We start from the raw sequence: 20472 nt of genomic DNA, 5'->3' as shown, positions 1-20472 counted from the left end.
TTCTTCAGTCACTAAAAGGGCATATAATTTTATTTAATCCAATGCTGTAGAAAAGTACATCTCTACTTTTTCATTCAAATGAATAAGGTACCTGACTTGATATTCTGTTCTTTGGAAGAAATAACTTATAAAAGGAGATTTTTAAAAAGAATGAGGAAAAAGGACCCAAAAACATGCTTTGTATAATAAACTATACATGCTATGGGCAAAGTTAGGCTCCATTTAAAAAAAAAGAAGCATGCTTAGAATTCTGGAAATACATGGCATTAAATAACACTGAGAGGAGCTGTACTTACTCTACATCTTTGGGTCTAATAGAGATTTTTTTTTTAAAGTTTTCACTGTTACATTAAGGACAGTACAGAAAACTTATCTACAGCAGTACTACTCAAGCCTAATATTTACATTTAAATTGGTTACTACAAAAATATTCAGACAAATCTATTAATGAATTTAACTTATTTACTTGTATTTTACATTCTAAAGTGCAATTAGGTAGGCATTTTGAAAATTTCACACTATAAAGAATTTTATCTATATAAAAATAGAGAAGGCATTTTGTATGCTTCCTGGCAGGAAAAAACACTGGGCAGTTAATTCAGGAGGGAAAACAACCTCTATAAATCAGAAAAATCTTTTTCTTACCTGACTCTTACTGAATTCCTTTGTAAATGAAAAAAACCCTCCAAATTGCTAAAACCTTCTGCTGGAGAAAATGTTTTTCTTTATTCCTGGCAGATAAGGAATAATCTGATTTCTTCAATTATAATGCTATATAAAATTATATTGCAGGAGTTATGTTTGGCTCCAACATAGCAATCAGGATAATAACTATTAAGAGAAAAATTAACTTTGTCATGTTGCACGATACAGGAAATACCACTTATGGCTAGAATTGATGGCCCTTTTCTATATCACATGGCTGTTTACATTGTGCTTTTTGGGTACAAGAACCAAAAAAAATATTGCAACTTTTTAAAGTCAGTTCAAAAAGAAGGGTTAACTGTTTTGCAGATGGCTTTTAAAGCCATTAACCCCTTTCAACTGGCATATATACTCTGCTTCTTGAGCAAATGTCAAGTGTAAAATAATGAATCCATATACCAGTGATACACAATACACAAATTCCTGCTGCTTTTCTAATCTAATGTGACTATTAGTAGTCAGTGAAGGTTCTGGGAGAGGAGAATCTGTGCCTGTTTTTATGATTCGTAACAGAATCTACAGCACCAGAATGGAAACACTTGTGTACTCACCTTTTGGGCCTTGAAACTTTCTCAAGAATATTGCAATCAGATGCCCCACACAAAGGGGCACCATTGGGGGTTTTATGCCTCACAAATATGCAAGGAGAAAGGTCAGCAGGAAGAGGAAACATAAGAATCCAGGCAGAAGGAGTCTTAAAACACTATTTGCAATATGGGTATGGAGAATACTGTATTTAAGTCCATTTAGTTCCTCTTTATGGGAACAAATTCAGCAATACTCTGGAGAAGGAAGAGTGCAAGTTGAATTTCTCAGCATTCCAGTGGCCTGTGACTTCAGTAGCTTTTTTCAGTAGCTTCTTTTTCCTCACACCCTCGAACCAGATGACAGTTGCAGTCCAGCCCAATTAGAGAACTAGCTTGTTATTTTTCTCTCACAATATTTCAATGTCCCATTTCTGTGTATGTTCTCCCTCCAGGAGCGGGTTTACAATTATGTGGGTCTTATCGTAATAACTTCCTCCTGCAAAGTTCAAAGGAAGAAGTTAATTATTCATGTAGATACTCATCAGTTTTTACAAATCTGTTAAGCTCACTGTGTAGTAGGACTCTCCTAAGCATGAATTAGAAGATTCTAATACAAAAAGTCAGCTCAGGCAGAATAAGCCACATATTTCAAATTAAATGCCAGGTCAATCTGAGTCAGGTCAAAAAAATAAGATAAGCTGTTTATGTAATGGTGCTTTATTATATATAGTTCAATAGAGGCAGGTGGGGGACATTAGGTATTTTACATATTTCTGAGACCTACAAATAAAAGGCTGAATATCAAGTGGTGTTATTACAACTACAGTAGTGGCTATGACTACCTCTTCAATCAGCAGCCAGGAAAATCTGTGGCAGTTACAATGTGGGGACAACAGGTATAGTACACAAACTAAAATACTAGTTAGCCCCAAGCTAGGGTCTGAGTTGGTAAAGGAACCAGCAGTAATCTATGTTCATTTATTTCATGAAGTTTCCATAATACTGGATTTTTTGGAAGCCCTAAACTATAGCAAATCTCCTAAACATAGGTGAAAAATAATAATGGTGAGATAGCCAATTCTGTTTTTTTCTGTATTTCTTTATATGTCACAGAATCATATGATCTTGGGACTAGAAGGGCCACCAAATTTAGGTCACTGGTTGACCATTATTAGAAAATTCCCTTCTAGGACTAATTTAAATTTCTCAACCTCTCCTGTGATAACCATCAGGTACATTTATCAAGTCTCTCTTTTTTCTCCACCATCACACCCCCTTTAATTTCTCTCACTCCACAGGTCTTTGCTACAGCTGAGTAGTGGAGGAATCAGCTTGGTCTGTTCTTTAAAATAGGGCAGAGTGTTAAATAAAACAATTATTTAACCTGCTAATGTTTTTTCTTTAAGAACACAGGCACAGGACAACTATCCCACAGCAAACAGCTCTAGCCTGGGTGGGTACTTAAATTTACAGAGAATCTGTTTAAGGCATCCGGGAGCCTGCAGTAACCCAATCTGGTTTTGTACCTTTCACATCAAGAACAAGTTGGTCACTGAGATAAGAATTGATGGTTCCGTCTTTATTCAGTTTCCACTTCTGCCTACACCTCCCGTGTTCTGTCCACAAGGCCACTTTAGCTCCAGGTAAGTCTCTGCCACCAATAACATCTAGGCATGCATCATTAGCCTAAAAGGTATTTTGGAACAAAATGATTGCAATAAGAGAGAGATACAAACTATAGATAGATTGAAGTCACCCCAAGATCAGATCTTCCTCAGACTGCTATTTTAAGTAATATTAAACAGCATTCACAGTTCCCTTTAGACTGTTAGACATTGATCCCCATTCACAAGGAGCTACCAACTCTAGTACACTGTGATAATAATAATGACAGTTAATAACTGTGGTATTTGTTAAGTCCTGGGATGGATACAAGCAAATGGTGTCAGACACGGTCCCCATCCTAAATGGGACTCACCACCTTGATCCCCATTTTACAGATGAGGTACCTGAGGCACAGAGAAGTGAAGTGACTCGCTCAAAATCACATAGCAGTGATGGAGGTGGGATTAGAACCCAGGCCCTTCTGACTCCTAAGCCCATACTCTGTCCACAAGGCCACACTGCTTCCCTGTACTCTCCCGTGCACTGCACACACATTAAGTGCTCAATAAATACTATTAATTAAAGCAAACTACTCCTATGTCCTGGATTTAAGATAGCTGGACATCATGGTAGGTTCTCAGGATTAAAAGTAGTATTGACTGGGCCCCTTACCTTAGACTTGAAGAGTCCACGGCAATAGTACCAGATTTGAGTGCTTTTTCCATTGTAGGGAGATATACAAACTGATGTGGCTCTTGGATCAGCTAGATTCCCAATGACTGTCAGGTACTCATCTTGGGCTCGATTTTTTATCCTGATGAACACTGCAGGCTTCGATCCAAGAAAAAGAGGAAGAATCAGTCACTTTATAGGGCCTAATACACTTGGCATTTACCCTTCAAATCAGAAGTGCCAGAGGGAATTTAATGCAATCTCACTGCATCACCTCACACAACTAAACCCATGGGTGTAGGGGGCATCTGTAAAATAGCTCCAGAAACAGAATATGAATATGGCAAGTGTTAGACACTTCTCACATTGATAGACTAGCGCCTTCTTCCCTCCTAAATATATTATACTCCAGAATCCCCTAAAAAACTAGTTTTACTTGAACCAAACACCACAAATAGTTCTAGACATCAATAATGACCTGCAATAGTGGAATTCAATAGTAAATTGCCTAATAGTTGCAGTAAGACTAGCACTCAAGAGTCATTAAAAATGCTGACTTTTAGCAAGTCTGAGCCAAAGCACCAGCTGAACGTTAACCGTTTAACAGGGTGGCATTAGGTGCTTCGGCTTTTTCAGGGAAGAGAGGTTTCAAGTGGATGTGGGCAGCTGCTGAGCCCCCACATGCTGCCAGGGTGAGTGTTTTTATCAGCCCAGGCAGTGGATATCACTCTTGTGGGAGTTTGGAAGCTCCTAGGAATGGCTCGGCAGAATAAGCCTTAACCAGAACTCAATGTCTGATTCGGCATTGACAGGTTTGTCACACTGGAAAGCAAGCTACCTCACCAAACAATCAGGGAGGATGAATATCTGGGAAAGGTCCAACCAGCTGGGTTGCCTAACAGTTGAAAAGGGTCTAGTGCAGCCAGAAGGTGGAGAACCATGCTGGTGAGGATGACCTCGGTGGGGCTTCACGCTCTGCTCCCATTCTCCTTACCTGTTTGACGGGCCGCAGGGAGCCGATTGCTTTCCACCCACTGAACTCTGTCCAGTTTGAAATCTCACATGGTTCCATCAGGATCTGTCTTCCTAAGAAATTGCATCCTTCATATGCAATCCACCTGGATAAAGGAGGAAAGGACAGTATTTGAAATCAGTATGGCCATCCTCTTAATTAACTATCTCTGCACAAAGCACCAAAGAAGGTGGGGGGGGGTGGCGAGGAGGGAAGCATGGAAGGAGGGAGGCAGCAGGTTTACCACCCATTTGTACAGGGAGCCAGGCCCGACAAAAACACCAGCAATCAATTGGACAAAAAGCCCAAGTGCCAAAGGGGTAAACTCAGAGTATCACTAGGACTAAACACAGCATTGGGTGATCAGGACTCAGAAGGCACACACTGTAGTGCTCCACTCCTGGAGTCCTAAGGCCCATGGGCTGGATCACTACACCATGGCACACATTTCACAGATCACTTTGAGAAGCCCTGCAGAGGGACAGAATAGAGGGTGTAAACTGGATAATGCCCTCAGTATGCCAGGAAAGCCGTGACTTGTAGCCCAGGCCGGTTCTGGAACAAGGGGCCCCAGTTTGGGCCTCGTGGCAAGCAGCGTGGCTCAGTGGAACAAGCATAGGCTTGGGAGTCAGAGGTCACGGGTTCGAATCCCAGCTCTGCCACTTGTCAGCTGTGTGACTGTGGGCAAGTCACTTAACTTCTCTGTGCCTCAGTTCCCTCATCAGTAAAATGGGGATTAAGACTGTGAGCCTCACGTGGGACAATCTGATTACCCTGTATCTTTCCCAGCGCTTAGAACAGTGCTCTGCACATAGTAAGCACTTAACAAATACCAACAGTATATTATTACTTACAACCCGCTCCTGACCCAGACAGACTGCGTGTAGAAGTGCAAGTCCTTGTTCAGAACCGAGTTGACGGCTTCTTCCAAGTGGAGCTCCCTCCCCTCGCAGTGTCCCAAGGCAAACAGGCTGATGAAAGGCTCTTCAAATACCTGAAAGCAGAGGAGAAGGGAAAGGGTTAATCCTTTGGGATCAAAGCCCCTGGACTTGCCAAGAATTCCAGTTGGCTACGGCCCTTTGAATGCTCTCACGTGGGTCCCGCTGACCTTTTAAACTATGCTTGTTCTCTGGGGTTTGTGATCTGTAAGCCTGGTATGGGCAGGGATTGTGTGTCTTTATTGCTGAATTTAACTTTCCAAGCACTTAGTACAGTGCTCTGCACATAGTGAGTGCTCAATAAAAAGGACTGAATGAATCACAACAGCCTGGGAGGCAAGAGCTTTGACATTTTGCTGCATTCGTATTCTGGTCCTAACCCCTGCCAAATCGACAGATCATGTTTAGGAGAACATCTGAAGAAAGGTACTTTATAATCTTGGGGTGGAGGAAACTTTCCATTAACCCATAGCAATTGTGAACAATGAGGCAACATGGTGAGTAGAATCCACAATGGTCCCAAATCTCATTCCAGCCATTAGTTGCAACCTTCTTACCACCAAACCTTTTACAGACAGCCCCCGAAGGGAGGAGTGGGGAGAAAGGAGGAAGAGGAGGAGATGTTACTGAGCAACAAAACAGTCCAAAACAGGGTGGGGAAAGGTGAAGGGAAGGCACAGAGGCCCAAGAGCTGAAGCCCGCTCGGGTGCTGAGTGCTATGCTGGGCTATGAAGGACCTGAGGTGATATGACCGTTGCTCAATTTCCCAAAGGTGAATCAGAAAAGCCACATCCTGCTAGTGTGAAGCACTTTACCTGCACAAAAGGAAGCGGATTAGGATCTCCCTGTCCAACCCCACACCCCACGTCAGGAGCTGGCCCACAAAGCTCAGCAACCAAGGAGAACAATGGCCCCAGCGGGTTGGTCCAGGACCGAGCTCTGTTGCTACTGGAAACACCACTAGAACCCAAAGTGGATGACACACATGATGCTTCAAAGGTAATATCCAGTGCTGTGCTTAAATCAAGTGATTACCTAAGGCAATAGAGTTATAAATGAAATAAGCAAAATACACGAGGAAGAGGAGCAGCAGCATGGCCTAGGGAAAAGACAGGATTCAGAGCACCTGGGTTCTAATCCTTGCTCTGCTACTTGCCTGATGTATGACCGCGGGCACATTACTGAACTTCTCTGCTTCAGTTTCCTCATTCACGAAAATGGGGATTCATACCTGTTCTCCTTCCTATTTAGATTGAAACCCAAGGATTGCAAACCAACTGATTAACTTGTATCTATCCCAGCACTGTGTACTAAGTGCACTATATGCAACAAATACCGTTATTACTACTGCTACTAAGAATGGCACTTGGTAGTGCTCAGAAACCAAGACCTCGTAAGAGGGAAATCCCTTTAGCCCAGAGCACAGTTCTACCACAAGGAGCCCCAAAACCTGGTCATTGAATGACAGCAAGCAGTGATTTTTCCAAGCTTGGCTCCATATGCGGCCGGGACACTGCTCAGTCAGCATCTGTGCTGCATCTGATTACATGATCATAACAATAATAATGGCATTTGTTAAGCGCTTACTATGTGCCAAGCACTGTTTTAAGCTGACAAGTGGTGGAACTGGGATTAGAATCCACGACCTCTGACTCCCAAGCCCCGTGCTCTTTCCATTACGCCATGCTGCTTCATCTCAGTGCTTAATATAATTAATAATTACAATAAAAATTACAGTGGGGTGGGTGGTTGTTTGCGGCTGGGCAGGCAAGGCTATCCCCTGAAACCTCCAAACAGGTGAAAAGCTATTAGAATTAACTGGTTTGCTTCTCTATCCTGAGTACTCTAGCTAGAGGAACTTTGTCAGTAAATACCAGTCACTTTAAACCAAACCTGTCTGGAACTACCACACTGCTGCCTCCCATCAAAACCATCCCAGCAGAGATAAAAACTCCAGGGAAAGATATTTACTGCTCTGTGTGGCGGGGTAGCAACCCTTCTTCTGCTTCACAACGGGAGCCCAAGAGAAGTGGGGTTTGGATGGGGAGAGTTTGGCTTTGCGGGCATATTTTCAGATGGGTGAGTGGGTCTGTCCCACTCATGGAGGGCTACATTGTCTGATTTCCTTTCAGAGCCAAGAGATAAGTCCCTCAGCCTGGCTGGAGTCAGAGAGGGTGGATAGAGCACGGGACTGCTGCCTACCCTCGTTCTCCACGGGCTCAGCTGTCTAATTCTAGTCATTCTGGCCAGTGTCCCCCTCCTAGGTTTCTCCAGCTCTGGCTTTTGTCCTAGCAGGCTCAAGCATGCACGAATACACATCACCCCACCCCAACACACCAACACCTGCCCACCTCCCCTGTCCTCCCCTGTCAACAACCCTTTCTCCTTCCTTACTGCCAGTTTAAGAGAGAAACAGGCCAGCTGAGAGCCAGCCACCAGAGCCAAGAGGGAGATAATTTTCCACCACAGTGACTGCCAGATTTCCATGCGCTTACAGAATTGACTCAGAAAGCAGACAGAGGCCAGGATATTAAAGCAAATCCCTGCCTACAAATTTTTGAAAAAGTGTTCAGAATCAGTTGGTCCTGAACAAAACCAGTCCTAGAAGGAAACTGGACCAGTTGGCTTCAACCAAGGCATATCCTTTCCACTAAGACTGTATTTTTTGAGAGCACTTAACAAATATTATCCTCCTCTGCCCTCCCCTCTGCGATAACTGTGCACATGACTGTATTCCCCTTAAGTGCTTTAATAGTCATCCCAACCTCACAGAACTTATATAAATATTCCTATACTCTACTATTTCCCCTACTTCTAATCTATTTTTAACATCTTCCTCCCCCCTGTGGACTCCTTGCTGTCAGGGATTGCATCTACCAACTCTGTTTTATTGTACTTTCCCAACTGCTTAGTACATACAGTGCTCTGCACAAAGTAAACAGTCAATCAATATCTCTGATTGACTGCTGGAATGACTGAATGCTAGGAAAATAAATCCACAAAGCCACCCATCTTTAGATATGGCTGGGCTGCATTTTCCCCCGCCTCAGCTGAGGGCTATATGGTTTGCTTACATACGCTTGCTATGTACAAGTTGAACTGTTCTATTGGGAAAGAGATACTTTGAGAGAGTCTAATATCAAGCCATATGAAAATTCTATGGTTTTTCAGCCTATCAGAATGGTTAAACTTAATCCCCCTTTGAATATCTGAAAGTGCATTCCATTACTGGTACCAATTGAAGGCTGAGATTCTAATTATCTACAAGAAGGCCAGTGTAATTTAGTGTGAATAGAAGGTAAACCCTCTCTACACATTCAGACACAAACACACACACACACGTTTTTTCATCTTACTTTCCTCTCTCAAAGTTACCAACTCCCAGGTCTCCCTACTCAAGAATGCTCTGACTTTCTGGTCAAATTCCAACTCCAACAATGGGCTGGGTTCAAGTTAGCAGAAGGAAAGTCTGGCTAATGCTGACAAAGGTATTTTGGTAACAAAAACCCTTTTCTTCCTAGAAAAGAACACCAACATTGCTTTGTGTGTCTTCAGAACCCACTTCCCAAACTCCTCAAGGTTCCTAACCATTTGTAAACTAAAGCAGCCGGCACCTCTGTACTGTTTATAGGCCGATGACATTGGGGCCGCTTCCTTCACCTCTCCCCATCTCACACAACTATGCCTCCAAAGATTGTACAAGTAGAAAGAGCCTGGGCCTCATAATACAGTCCCAGTTCTACCACTGGCCCGCTGTATGACTTTGGACAAGCCACTTAACCTCTCTGTATTTCAATCTCTCTCCTCAATTGTTATGTGGGGATAAGATTCCTTGCTTTCACTATCTCTCAGAGGCCCCATGTGGGCCTATATGGACACTCTGTCTCATCTCATTATATTGCACCTGCCTACAGTGAATGCTTAATAGGCACTATAACTATGCATGGCCAGAAGTTCTTCAGATTTCAAATTTCCAGAATTTTGCAGAAGTTCCAAAAAAGTAGTTTGGGATTTTTTTTTTAAATGCAAGTGAGGCAAATATATTTCAGAGTGTAATGTGAACATGAGTAGAAGATATAAGATTATTATGAGGTGAGAACTGCCTTTAGCACCTCAGAAGTGCAGCAGATTAAATGGCAGAGTATTGTAGAGAGCAGTTAGTGTTGGACAGCAATAGTAGATCTGGCATCTTGTTGACTTTTCAATCTGAGAGAGTTGATGGTTAGAGGATTCCCTCTTAAATGAGAGGCTCTCTGACTCACTGGTACCACCTTGTTCTGCCCTATCCATCTTCTTACTCTGACAGCTCCCAAGGCCAGCTGCCTGGCCACTTTTGTGCCCTTGTTCACCCCTCTTCACAATCTCACCCTTATGGGAACCAACACTGGGTGTCAGAGGAAGTGGGGAGCGGTATTCCCGGCACACAGCTGAACCCTCCCACACCATAGCTCCCTGGGACTTCTCGGAGAGAGGGCGTATTTACCCCATCTTGTCTGTTATTAAGCGATGCAGCAAATACTGGGGGAAAAGGGTTTTTCCACATTCACACCTGTAATTTAAAAAAAGTAAAAGCCTTCTCTTACCTTCTGCTCTCTGCTTCACCTAGTCCACTTACTCCTAGCCACAGGGCAGGAACCTGACAACACATGAGATCAGCTGATGCCCTGAAATTCCTTCCGAGTGGCTAAGGGTTAACTTCCTGGGCCAGTTTGCTCAGTGGGGTTGCTATCTGCATCAACTAGTCCCACCTCATATCTAGAGAAGATTACACCCTAGTTCCTCTGCTCCCTGACAGTGAATCAGAGCTCGGGCCTAGAAATTCAAAATAATGCATTCTACACTGCAGTAGAGGATGGTGCTTGGGCCCCATGAGGCAGAGAGAGGGTGAAGCCTCCTGGTGCCTTTGTGGGCCACAGGAAGAGGTGGCTGAGTCACCTGATCCTGAGAGCAGGTCCTGTGTGGGGAGAGGAAGAGGAGGGTAGTAGGCAAGCCCAGAATCCTGGCTAGGGCAGCTCTCACACTTGCAACCGAGAATCAGTATGACTGCCAGTTCAACCAGTCTTCAAAAGTCTTCAAAACTGAGAGCTCTGCCCAGGCAGGGAGGAAGGCCAGGGTCTCCCTGGAGAGCCGGCCTGTCTGTTACAAGTGGCCCTGGAGCTTTAGTGCCCCTCTTCGGTGAGCAGCCACCTACACAAGCTTTGGCCAGGACACTGGCTAAATAAAGCCTAAAGTTTCTTTGAAAACTCACCTCGGCCCAAGTGGGGAGCTCTGCCAAACTATGACTCATCTCCCCGCATTTTAAGATGCAGGGCCTGTCTTCACTGCTTCAGGAATTTACAACACACATTAAGGTTTAATGGATACGAAACGGTTGTGCCCGCACACACAGAAAAACACTGTAACTCACTCTGAACTGCAGTTTCTGAGTTTTTCTAATCTGTTCTTGTTGGAATTGCTTTGGGATGGCTGATTTACGGGCTACCTCCCAGGACAGGACAATGGTAAGAAAGCAAGACTTATAAATCCAGAATTGCACTGGCCTTTACAATCAATACCAAACAAGCGACTTCCCCATTCCACCGACCCCCTGTGTTAGAATAAATACTTTTTATCACAGTATTTGAGGGGATCCCAGCAGGGACCCTGGATGTAGGCAGACTCCCTTGCTACCCTCAGATGGCTTTCAAAGAGTAACACACACCACCGAGCAGGTCGCTAGCTCCCCACCAAGAACACTCTGACCATAAAGGAGGGGGGTCTCATCTTCAGGGAGTAGGACAGCGGTCACATGAAATGCCAATCTACAGGAAGAGGGCAGTCACTTTCGCTAACCCTGGCTCACCATCCTCCTGAGGGTCCCTTCTGATTATCCTCAGACTTGTGCAGTGCTGACCCGACTGGCTCTGGCGGAGAACTGTGGTGCTCTGCTCTGAGAGAGCTGCCCCAGATGCCAGGGCTGGTCCTTAGTGGGTTCTTTCCCCATCCTTGGACTTCTCCTCTCTACCAGGAAGTATCTGGAAAACCATCACTGGAAACAGAGTGACTTTCCTTTGCTGCCTAGGTAAAAGCTGAACTTTGTCAACCAGCCAGCTCAATTTAAAACTTCTCAGAAGTCTACCCCACAAGGGCTAAGTGAATTTCAGGTCTTCAAATGCTGAAAACCAACCACCTTACAAGGCCCCTTTTCCTTTGGGGAGAGAGGGAAGGCTGTTCACCCTTAGATACAATCAGGGGAAGAAGGAAAGAGGCCCTAGGCTGGGCTGACAACAGGAACTGACTGCTATTGCCACAAGACAACCATGAAAAGACCACACTAGTTATTTGGTTGATGCAAAGCATAAAGAAAGCAGAGTTTTTAGTTTTGCTCAAATCGTGGGTGGGTCAACTTGAAGAGGTTCCACCACAGAACATGCCTCAATCAAGGATCTCGTTTTAACATTTCCCCTTACATTAGTGGTTCCAGTTTCAGACTGTTATTTCTGGGTGGGGCCAGAGAGGGAAGGAGTAAGAATATACATTTTTCAACAAGGCTCTTACATGATCAATAGGCCTGAGAGACTTAACAGTAGCAGTTGGGCAGCCACAGGAAGTGAGGTCAGCGTAGAGGCCTTCTTCTAGTACACACTGGTTATCAGCCACTTCCCCCTGGTAACACAGGAGCCAGCTGAAAGACCAAGCAGAGAAAACATTTTACTGTATAGTTAGATGTTAACTCCTCTAAGACCAAGACCACAAGAACATTCTGAGGTCTACAACTAATTGTCACTACTTTTTAGGAGGCCTGAAAATCCCCAAAGTGAGAATCAAGACACTTCCAAAGCACAGACAAACCGAGGCTCAAACCTGCTGGGCTCCACCGGGAGGAAAAAGGAGTGGCAGGAATGCCAGAGAAGTGACAGAACCAGTTTTATTGTTTTTCTCCTCACATGTGGCTGTGTGGATAAAAACCATGACTCAGCATGCTCACTGTGAGCTGGCAAAATTGCAACAAAATTCTACCCCCTTCCTAGAGGACGAGGTCAGAGGAAAAAGTCAAATACAACCAAGCATCCCCCCACTGATTGTGTACACAAGGAGAAATATAGGAAACGTCGGGGATTAAAAATAGTTTCATGTTTAAATAATGGAAACACACTCACCATCCCCGAAGGACTTTAAATGAACGGGGCGGGAATGATGTCAAGTCCAAAACTTCTGCCACAAAATCTACACATTCTCCTTGGAAACCAGGGCTGCTAAATGCTTTGAGCTGTAGGAACAAGAACAACAGCAGGAGCAAAAAGTAACTAGAAAGGAAAAAATATTTAATCACCCAAAGGTGGTAAAAGCAATACTGTTCACTGAGGGTCCCCTGTAGTGCATGGAACCAAGTGTTTGGAAAGAACAGACAAGAGGTGACCTGCATAAAGATATTAACAGAGTCACCAGGCAAATGAAATCACTGAAATGCTGAACTGAAGTTTGCTGCCTCAGTGCAAATGGTGGAAGAGCAGTTGGAAACCTTCTCAGGACAACTATTGTGACATTTTGACAATGGTTACTCATTCTGTGGGTGTCAGACTTGCAAAGTGACCTCTAACCAAAAGGATGGTGGATAAATACAAAGTTATCTTTTCAAAACATTGCCATTCACTAGCCACCTTTCCAACCCCAGAGGAGCTGGACTGCTACTCAGCTCCATCATCCGCAGGGAACCAGATTCCTGATCATCCCTTGGCAGAGCTTAACCAACAAAAAGCTAGAGTGGTTGGAGGCAGGAGGGCAGAGAACCAGGAGGAGGATTGACAGAACAGACTAGTGGAGGAAAACAATAATAGGGAAAAGGGATTGGGAGTAAGACTGCCACAGAGTCAGAATAAAGGGGCAGCTGCCCCTTCAACCTGGCAGAATTCAGCAGACTGACAACTATCCTGAAGAGAGCTTCTGTCAGTAACACAAAGCCACTCCCTGCCTTCAGATCACCCTGATGTTCTTTGTGAAGACACCCAAAGGCTTATTTGGGTCAAGGGGGTGGCAGAAGTCATGTCATCTGTTTCCCCTGACTTCCTGATTAACTCCACTGAGTCAGAGCATGAAGCCCATCTCAGGAATGCCAGGAGGGCAGGCACCCAAGCAGAGAGCCCTATCTCGGCCCCCATATCTGTACCAATCTGGCCAGACCCTCCATTGCCACCAGCTCCATAGTTGTGGAGATAGTCTTCACTGTGACCAAATTTTCCCCTTCCGTCTCCTTTCCTTACAGCAGGCTTTGGGGTCAATCAGAGAATCATCCCCTGGATGCCAGCTGCCTATCCAAGAGGCTCTGTGGCTTAAAGGGCTAAATACGCCAGGGAGCACACTTTCTGACTATCACTGCAGATGCTTAAAGATCAATAATGCACGAGAATGAGGCAGATTGATTTTTAACCTCCCACAATGGGCAATAATTCCTTAGACAGGCACTCTCTGGATTGAATGCATGGAAAGTAGGAAAGCAGAAGGAGCAAAGCATTATTTAAATGTTCATTACTTTGCTGACAGCCATTCAGTGAGCTTTGCTTTGGTACGTCAATAAGTCACCAACGTTTCTCAAACTGCTGTTTAAGAGTACGGAAAATGGATGATCTTGGCTTTCCATATTTCAAAGGATGCGGTCAACTCTCTGGCTTCTGTCCGATATCACGATCCACAGGAATAGATCACAATTTGTTCAAACAGCTCTTGCACATCAAAACACAATTTTATGCAAAACACTTGGGCCAGTTTCATTTTGATCTAAAGCTTCATTTTCTGGCTGACTGCTGCAGGCCCAATATAGAGCTGACCAGTCTCAAGGCAGACTGGACAGGTGACGGTGCCTATGTTTCCATATCCCCAACAGGGGTCTCAGGAGAGCCTGGGGAAAACTAGCCCAAACACTGCTCAAATAGCGTCAGGGAAGAGGCCACCCCATTTCCGACTCCTCTCCCTGTTTCGATCAGAGAATCACCCCCTGGGTGGCAGCTGCCTGCACTGCCACCATCTCTTTGCTCCTTCCCAGTGGGCATTTTTCAGGCACATTTTACTGTACTCTCCCAAGTATTTAGTACAGTGCTCTGCACACAGTAATCACTCAATAAGTAAATTGACTGTGGAATTGTCCAAAGAATCACCAAGAGCACATGCCGGGCTCCACAACCTCTGATCCCACATTGACTCTACAAAGATCACCTAGCATTCCAGCCCTTGGGCGAGAAGGTGTGGGGGACCAGCCCACTGCCTCCTCATGCACTTAAAAATCCGTGGGCGATCCCGACCTGGATTTCGGACCACCAGGCTCAAAGAAAGAACCAAACTCATTCTCTGCTCTTTGACAAGAGTAGAGAAAATACAGTTGCCTCTTTTTATGAGAGCTGCATTACCGGTTTATTTGTGAAAACAATTTGGGAGGTCTTCCTTATACTGAAGAAGCACTGAAACTGAAAATGTGCAATGTTTTAATTACTGCAAACACGCCAAGAAGCTGTGTTCACTTAAACCTATTAATGTGAAACACAATACTGTGAAACTGAGCCTCTGGGCCCAAATTTAGCCTCTGGGCCCAATCTCCTTTCTCTAACTTTAGGACACTTTGGGTGGGGAACAAATCTTTTCTTTCTTGAAAACACTGAAAGGAGGGGAAGCTCTGTTCCTCATCAGTTTAATATGTGCCCCTGTCAAATGTCTTAAAATTAAAGTGAGAAGTGAAACTATGGAGTAAGTTATTTCCTGCACAGACGGTCCATTTCTTAAGGCTGCCTGGAAGGTTGGAACTCTACCTGGCCCTCGTTCATATCATCTAACCCAGTTTTAAGATAAATTGTCATTTTTAAATTCAACACGTTACCTTTGGCTCCACCTTTGGAAATTATGCATGAACAGTCTTGTGGGGAGAGCCAGGGCTAGAAACAGGAAGTGAAAAGAACTGTAGGGAGAGGAAGAGGAGGAAGAGAAAGAGGAGAAGGTGGAGGAGGAAAAGGAGGAACTTGGCTGAGAGGCACCCAATTATTTCATCTTCAGGCGAAAGGGCTGGTCAGCTATTCACGCCCTTGAACCACTTAGAGGCTTACAAAAAAAGTGTTTATAAGCCTTCAGACCAGGCTGTAGAAGCCCAAAATAATGAGGTTTGGCAGGAAATCACTGTTTAAAACTATAATAATAAGCCAATTACGTCTTTTGAAAAGAAACATTTCCTGCAGGCCTGTGTTACTCATAAAATGTTCAGACCTGAAAGCATCTGGAATGGAAATGGGGGAAGCTAAGTTGCTATGAGCAATATCATACCTACTTTCCAGGCTGCAGCGAGTTTAAAATGCAGACATGTGAGTGCAAAGGCATTGAAAATCACCTTTATATGACAGCTGTCAAAAATCTCAAAACAGGCGGCTGAGCCAGTGGAGCTCTCTGCCTGTGAACTCGGATTTTTCCAAAATTTTTCATTACTGAAAAATGTGACTGATGAGGTTGAGCCCAACCATGCAGCTGTCTCAATTCTACGGCTGCCGCTGGGGGCCCACTCTCTTCACTGATAGCATAGCAAGTGGGAAAGAGAAGAGCCCCTCCCCCCCAAAAAACCACACAAATGGGCACACCAGAGGATTCGGACGATAATGAAAAGGTGTCCTCTGTGTCAATCTACATTGTTGCTTCCCAGCCCAGGCAACCTGTTAAAAAGCTTCCATGGGCTCACCACCAACCACCCCAACACTTAACACCTGCATTGCTGCTTGTGAGTAAACAGGCCAAGACTGAGAAAGGACAGGAAGTAAATGAAGATGTGAAGGGGAGAGGGAGTTGTGTATTATAATTGAGAAGGCCACACACTTGCAAATTCCAGTCAATTCCTCTCTAACGCACTACCCCCAAACACAAAATGATCAACATCAGCCAAAGGAGCTGAGGAGGCAGGATGTAGTTCCTTTACTTAGGAATTACTAAAGCCATGATATGGGATTATTTGCTAGAGGCAATGTTTCATGTTGTTTCATATGCCTGAAAGGGCAGGAAATGAGTTCTTTCCAGTTTTTCCAGTCCATTATTCTGCTCCTTGGGGACTAACATATTAGAGCGAGCGTGGGGATAGAGAAAGAAAGGGTGGCAGTGGTCCAGAGAGACCCCAGAGTGCTAGGAACCGCTGACACTGTGAGCTAAAGAACAAAAGGACTTGTTTCTAACTCAACTGCGTGCAAAAGAGGCCTCTAGGATCTGCAGCACCTAGAACACTACAGACTGCACACAGAGATAGGAAGACTGAGCCCATAAGCAACATTCCAGGACTGGACCAATGGTCCATTAAGGCCAGGGGTTGGTCTTCAACAGCAGCAACAGGATATATTTGGTGGAATAGCTGCCTACTCTCTTATCAGTTCTTATAGTAATGGATACAACATCCACCATCCCTAACTTTTTCCTCCCTCCCTCCCTCCCTCCCTCCCTCCCTCCCTCCCTCCCCTTCTCCCTTTCTCTCTCTCCTGCAAGAAATGAGTCAGTGGATAGATGCATCCTGGAAAGGTTATAAAGGCCCCAAAACTTACCAAGTGTGGAGGCTCATTCAGCCCAAGGGGTTCCTGAAAAAGAGATTGACAACTTATTTCAAAACTTATGAATATAGCCTTATTTTAAGAATACATATTTTGTAAAATGGACTTTTATTTAAGCTTATTTTGTATCAAATCTGAGTATCACATAACTGGAAAAAACCCCAAACTCATATAAGTTCCTAGTTTTTTTTCTCTTATGGCATTTGTTAAGCACTTTCTATGTGCCAGGCACTGTACTAAGCACTGGGGTAGACACAAGATAATCAGGTTAGACACAGTCCCTGTCCGATGCAAGGCTCACAGTCCCCATTTTAAAGATGAGGTAAACGGAAGCACTGAGAAGTTAAATAACTTACCCAAGGTCTTACAGACAGACAAATAGTGGAGCCAGGATTAGAACCCAGGTGCTTCTGACTCCTAGACCAGTGCTCTATCCACTGTCTACTACTGTTATACTGCACACTCAAGAACTTAGTACAGTGCTCTGCATGTAGTAAGTGCTCAATAAATACGACTGATTGATTCCCAGTAGGTGGCTGTACCCCAGGCAATGGAAAATCCACAGGGTTTGGTCAAAGGTAAAGAAGTCCATTGTATACTCTCCAGTATCTTCCACCAGGTTTCCAGGTATTTTCCTTACAGGATCTGCTGGATCCCTTTCTCCCACTTCTCATAAAGCTTCCGTTCTCCACGAGGATAGAATCGCTTGGGTCCTTTTCAATTTACAAAGGATTCTTTGCTCAACTACAAATGATCTCTAGGGAACCTAAAATTCTCTCATTTCCCCACTCTATTCTTCCTTCCTTCTGGATCACGTTTGCACTTTAAGTCCATACTCACCCCACCCTACCCCCACAGGACTTAGATACATTTCCTTAACCTCAGTTTCTTCCACTACCTGTAATTTATTTTAATGTCTGTATCACCAGATAGACTGTAGCACACTGAGGACAGGGATCGTGTCTTCCTGCTCCGCTGTATCCACCCAAGGCCTTTAAGTCCAGTGGTCTGCACACAGTAAGCACTCAGTAAATACCAATGATTGACTGACTGATCTGACTTACCTTTCCACTTGGGTTCATCACATGGGTTCATCAGGTAGCTGTAGCCAAACTCTAGCTTGGGAGGATTTTAGGAAAACCAAACAAAAAACCAAACAAAAAACCCACAAAGTTACAGGACTTTTTCATAGACCTTCTGCCATTTTGGCTCGTGAAGACTCACCAGGCGAATAGGTCGTATCGACATGATTGTGTTGCTGGATCCTCCCCAGTCAAAAAAGCATTTATATTTCCCTTTCTCCAAAATATATTGTTCTCCACAGTAGCATTTCTGCTGGTATGCAACCCACCTGGTAGGGAAAAGCGAGACACCCAAAAGGAAAATGAGAAATTCAGAAATTTACAAAATGAAACTGAAAAGCATATCACATAAGAGCCCCCAAAACTTACACCCCACTTTTGACGTGAATTGATCTTGTTTCGCTACCAAACCCGGCTTGTTCCAAATCGGGAATTTCTTTATTCATAATATCAAAAAGATTTCCATTTTCTGAATCTGATTCATAGAGGGTGATGGACGACTCAATAAAATCCTGAAAAAATTGGAGGGGGAAATTAGGAGAAATTAGTGCTGGAACATGACTACCTGCATTTCACTTCAAACCATTCTCACCCTTTATAAGTCACTTACCAGCAAAGAGCTTCATAAGGATCCACCTCAAAACCACTATATTTACACTGTGTTCCAATCGGTCAAGGGGAGAATTTATGAATCATCCCAGGCTTTCTATCCTCAACAAAATGTTAGCCATCTTCTGGATGGAGCTACTATTATTGACAAAATTTCAAGGTTGACATGGCAGTTGTTGGGTCCCAGATAGGGAGTGAACCAAAACCAAGAGGTCGTTAAAGAAGAGGCTAAAGGGCAGTGCTTCGTTTACAATGAAAGAGGAGCAAGATTCACAGGATTATGGAATTGCAAGTTTTAAATCTGAGCTGGCTTTGAATGTGCAACAGCATTATTAATACTGCCTTAATATTTAATACTGCATATCACATTTCCAATGAGAATGAGTGTAACGGAAAGAGTGGATTGCTAGTGTACTACTTTGACGTGTCTAATACTGGCAAATGTTAATGATTTAATTATTTTCCTTGGTAACTAAAGCATCATGCTCAGAGGTGCCAGGACTATAAGCAGCCCATTCCAGATTGTTCCAGGGCTAGGTGCCGATAGGAATAAAGCACAGCTTAAAGGTAATTATTGCTCATATGAAATAGGGCAGGAGGAGGCAGGAGGGTGAGGGGTCATGGGGCAGCCCCAGTTGGGAGAGGCAAGAGTAGGGAGCAGAAGAATGGGACATGATTTAATGAAGATGGGGGTGCATTCAAAAAGCCGATGTTGATCGTCGTTCATGCATTTTCCAGTTTTACCCACAAGATTCCTGTTAGGTGCAGTGTTTTTTTGCAGTATGTAAAAGGAAGTGTAGTGATATAATGACTTTGAAACTGCAGAAGCAGCAGCACAGCTGCTGGGGAAAGAAGAAGAAGGAAAATGTATCAAACGTCGAGAAACTGTCTCTGGGGCTCAGTGTTTCTGATTCTTGGAAGTGAATCTTAAACAAGTGAATCTGTTTGCAAAACAATAAATGATATGGTTTAAGCTTTTGGAGGAATTCTGCCAGGAACTACTACCACACTCTGCTAGCCTGGAAGAAGAAGAAGAAGAAGAAGAAGAAGAAGAAGAAGAAGAAGAAGAAGAAGAAGAAGAAGAAGGAGGAGGGGGAGGGGGAAGGGGAGGGGGAGGAGGGGGAGGAGGGGGAGGAGGGGGAGGAGGAGGAGGCGGCGGCATCAGGCCACTGTCAGTCCCAGGCGGTGGAGGCCTTGCAGCTCTCCGGCCTTGCAGCTCTCCCTCAGTCCAGCAGAGGGCGTTTTTTTTTTTTTTTGCTCTGTATGCTTGGGGAAAGAGGAGTAGGCGGACAGGGAAACCTTAGGTCGTTGAGAGCGTTATGGGCAAGGGAAATTTCTACAGTTGCAGAGGTGCGGAGGAGGAAGCCTGCATTCTCTTGACCGGAATTGGGCTCTTGATTGGGCTCTTTCCCATAGGCCATACTGCTTCTTCATAATAATATGGGATAGCTGCCATTATCTCACAAATCCTGGGACTCATCAAAATGAAACTGTAACCGTGAAGATTTCACTTAGCACACTCCAAGGGGGAGGGTGGGAAGCACCGCCCGGGAGGTGGCGGTGATGGTGGCGGCAGTTTATGCTTTAGGCTTATGCTCCTAAATCACTTTGCCCAACCAGCCCACACAATTTAGAGAGAGCAAAGACTGACTCTTATCCCTACCTTTGTATCACCTCCACAGAAAGGAACCTCAAACCTCAGTGGGCCCACAGTGTCCAAATGCCCCTTGGAAGACACATTCTTTCTGAATCCTAAGCTCCAACTCAGAAAAACTCCAGTGTATA

At 44.3% G+C, this 20472-nt stretch overlaps 1 protein-coding gene across 1 annotated transcript in view; it reads right to left on the bottom strand.

Moving 5' to 3' along the window:
- Positions 1-8: 8 nt before the first annotated feature.
- Positions 9-20472, bottom strand: part of CRYBG3 (crystallin beta-gamma domain containing 3) — a 95061-nt gene continuing 74597 nt past the window's right edge. The window contains exons 13-22 of the mRNA XM_029081995.2: positions 18448-18590; positions 18221-18347; positions 16991-17023; positions 12599-12708; positions 11997-12123; positions 5376-5515; positions 4504-4627; positions 3510-3668; positions 2759-2918; positions 9-1728 (exon numbers count right to left, since the gene is read on the bottom strand). Of these exons, the coding sequence (XP_028937828.1) occupies positions 1640-1728; positions 2759-2918; positions 3510-3668; positions 4504-4627; positions 5376-5515; positions 11997-12123; positions 12599-12708; positions 16991-17023; positions 18221-18347; positions 18448-18590 (1212 nt within the window). The 3' untranslated portion in view covers positions 9-1639. The remainder of the gene's footprint in view (positions 1729-2758; positions 2919-3509; positions 3669-4503; positions 4628-5375; positions 5516-11996; positions 12124-12598; positions 12709-16990; positions 17024-18220; positions 18348-18447; positions 18591-20472) is intronic.

This window comes from Ornithorhynchus anatinus, chromosome 17 (assembly GCF_004115215.2).
Source record: "Ornithorhynchus anatinus isolate Pmale09 chromosome 17, mOrnAna1.pri.v4, whole genome shotgun sequence".
In the NCBI taxonomy this organism is placed as follows: domain Eukaryota; kingdom Metazoa; phylum Chordata; class Mammalia; order Monotremata; family Ornithorhynchidae; genus Ornithorhynchus; species Ornithorhynchus anatinus.
Note: the sequence above shows the minus strand (reverse complement) of the source record. Positions and strands in the feature narration are given on the sequence as shown.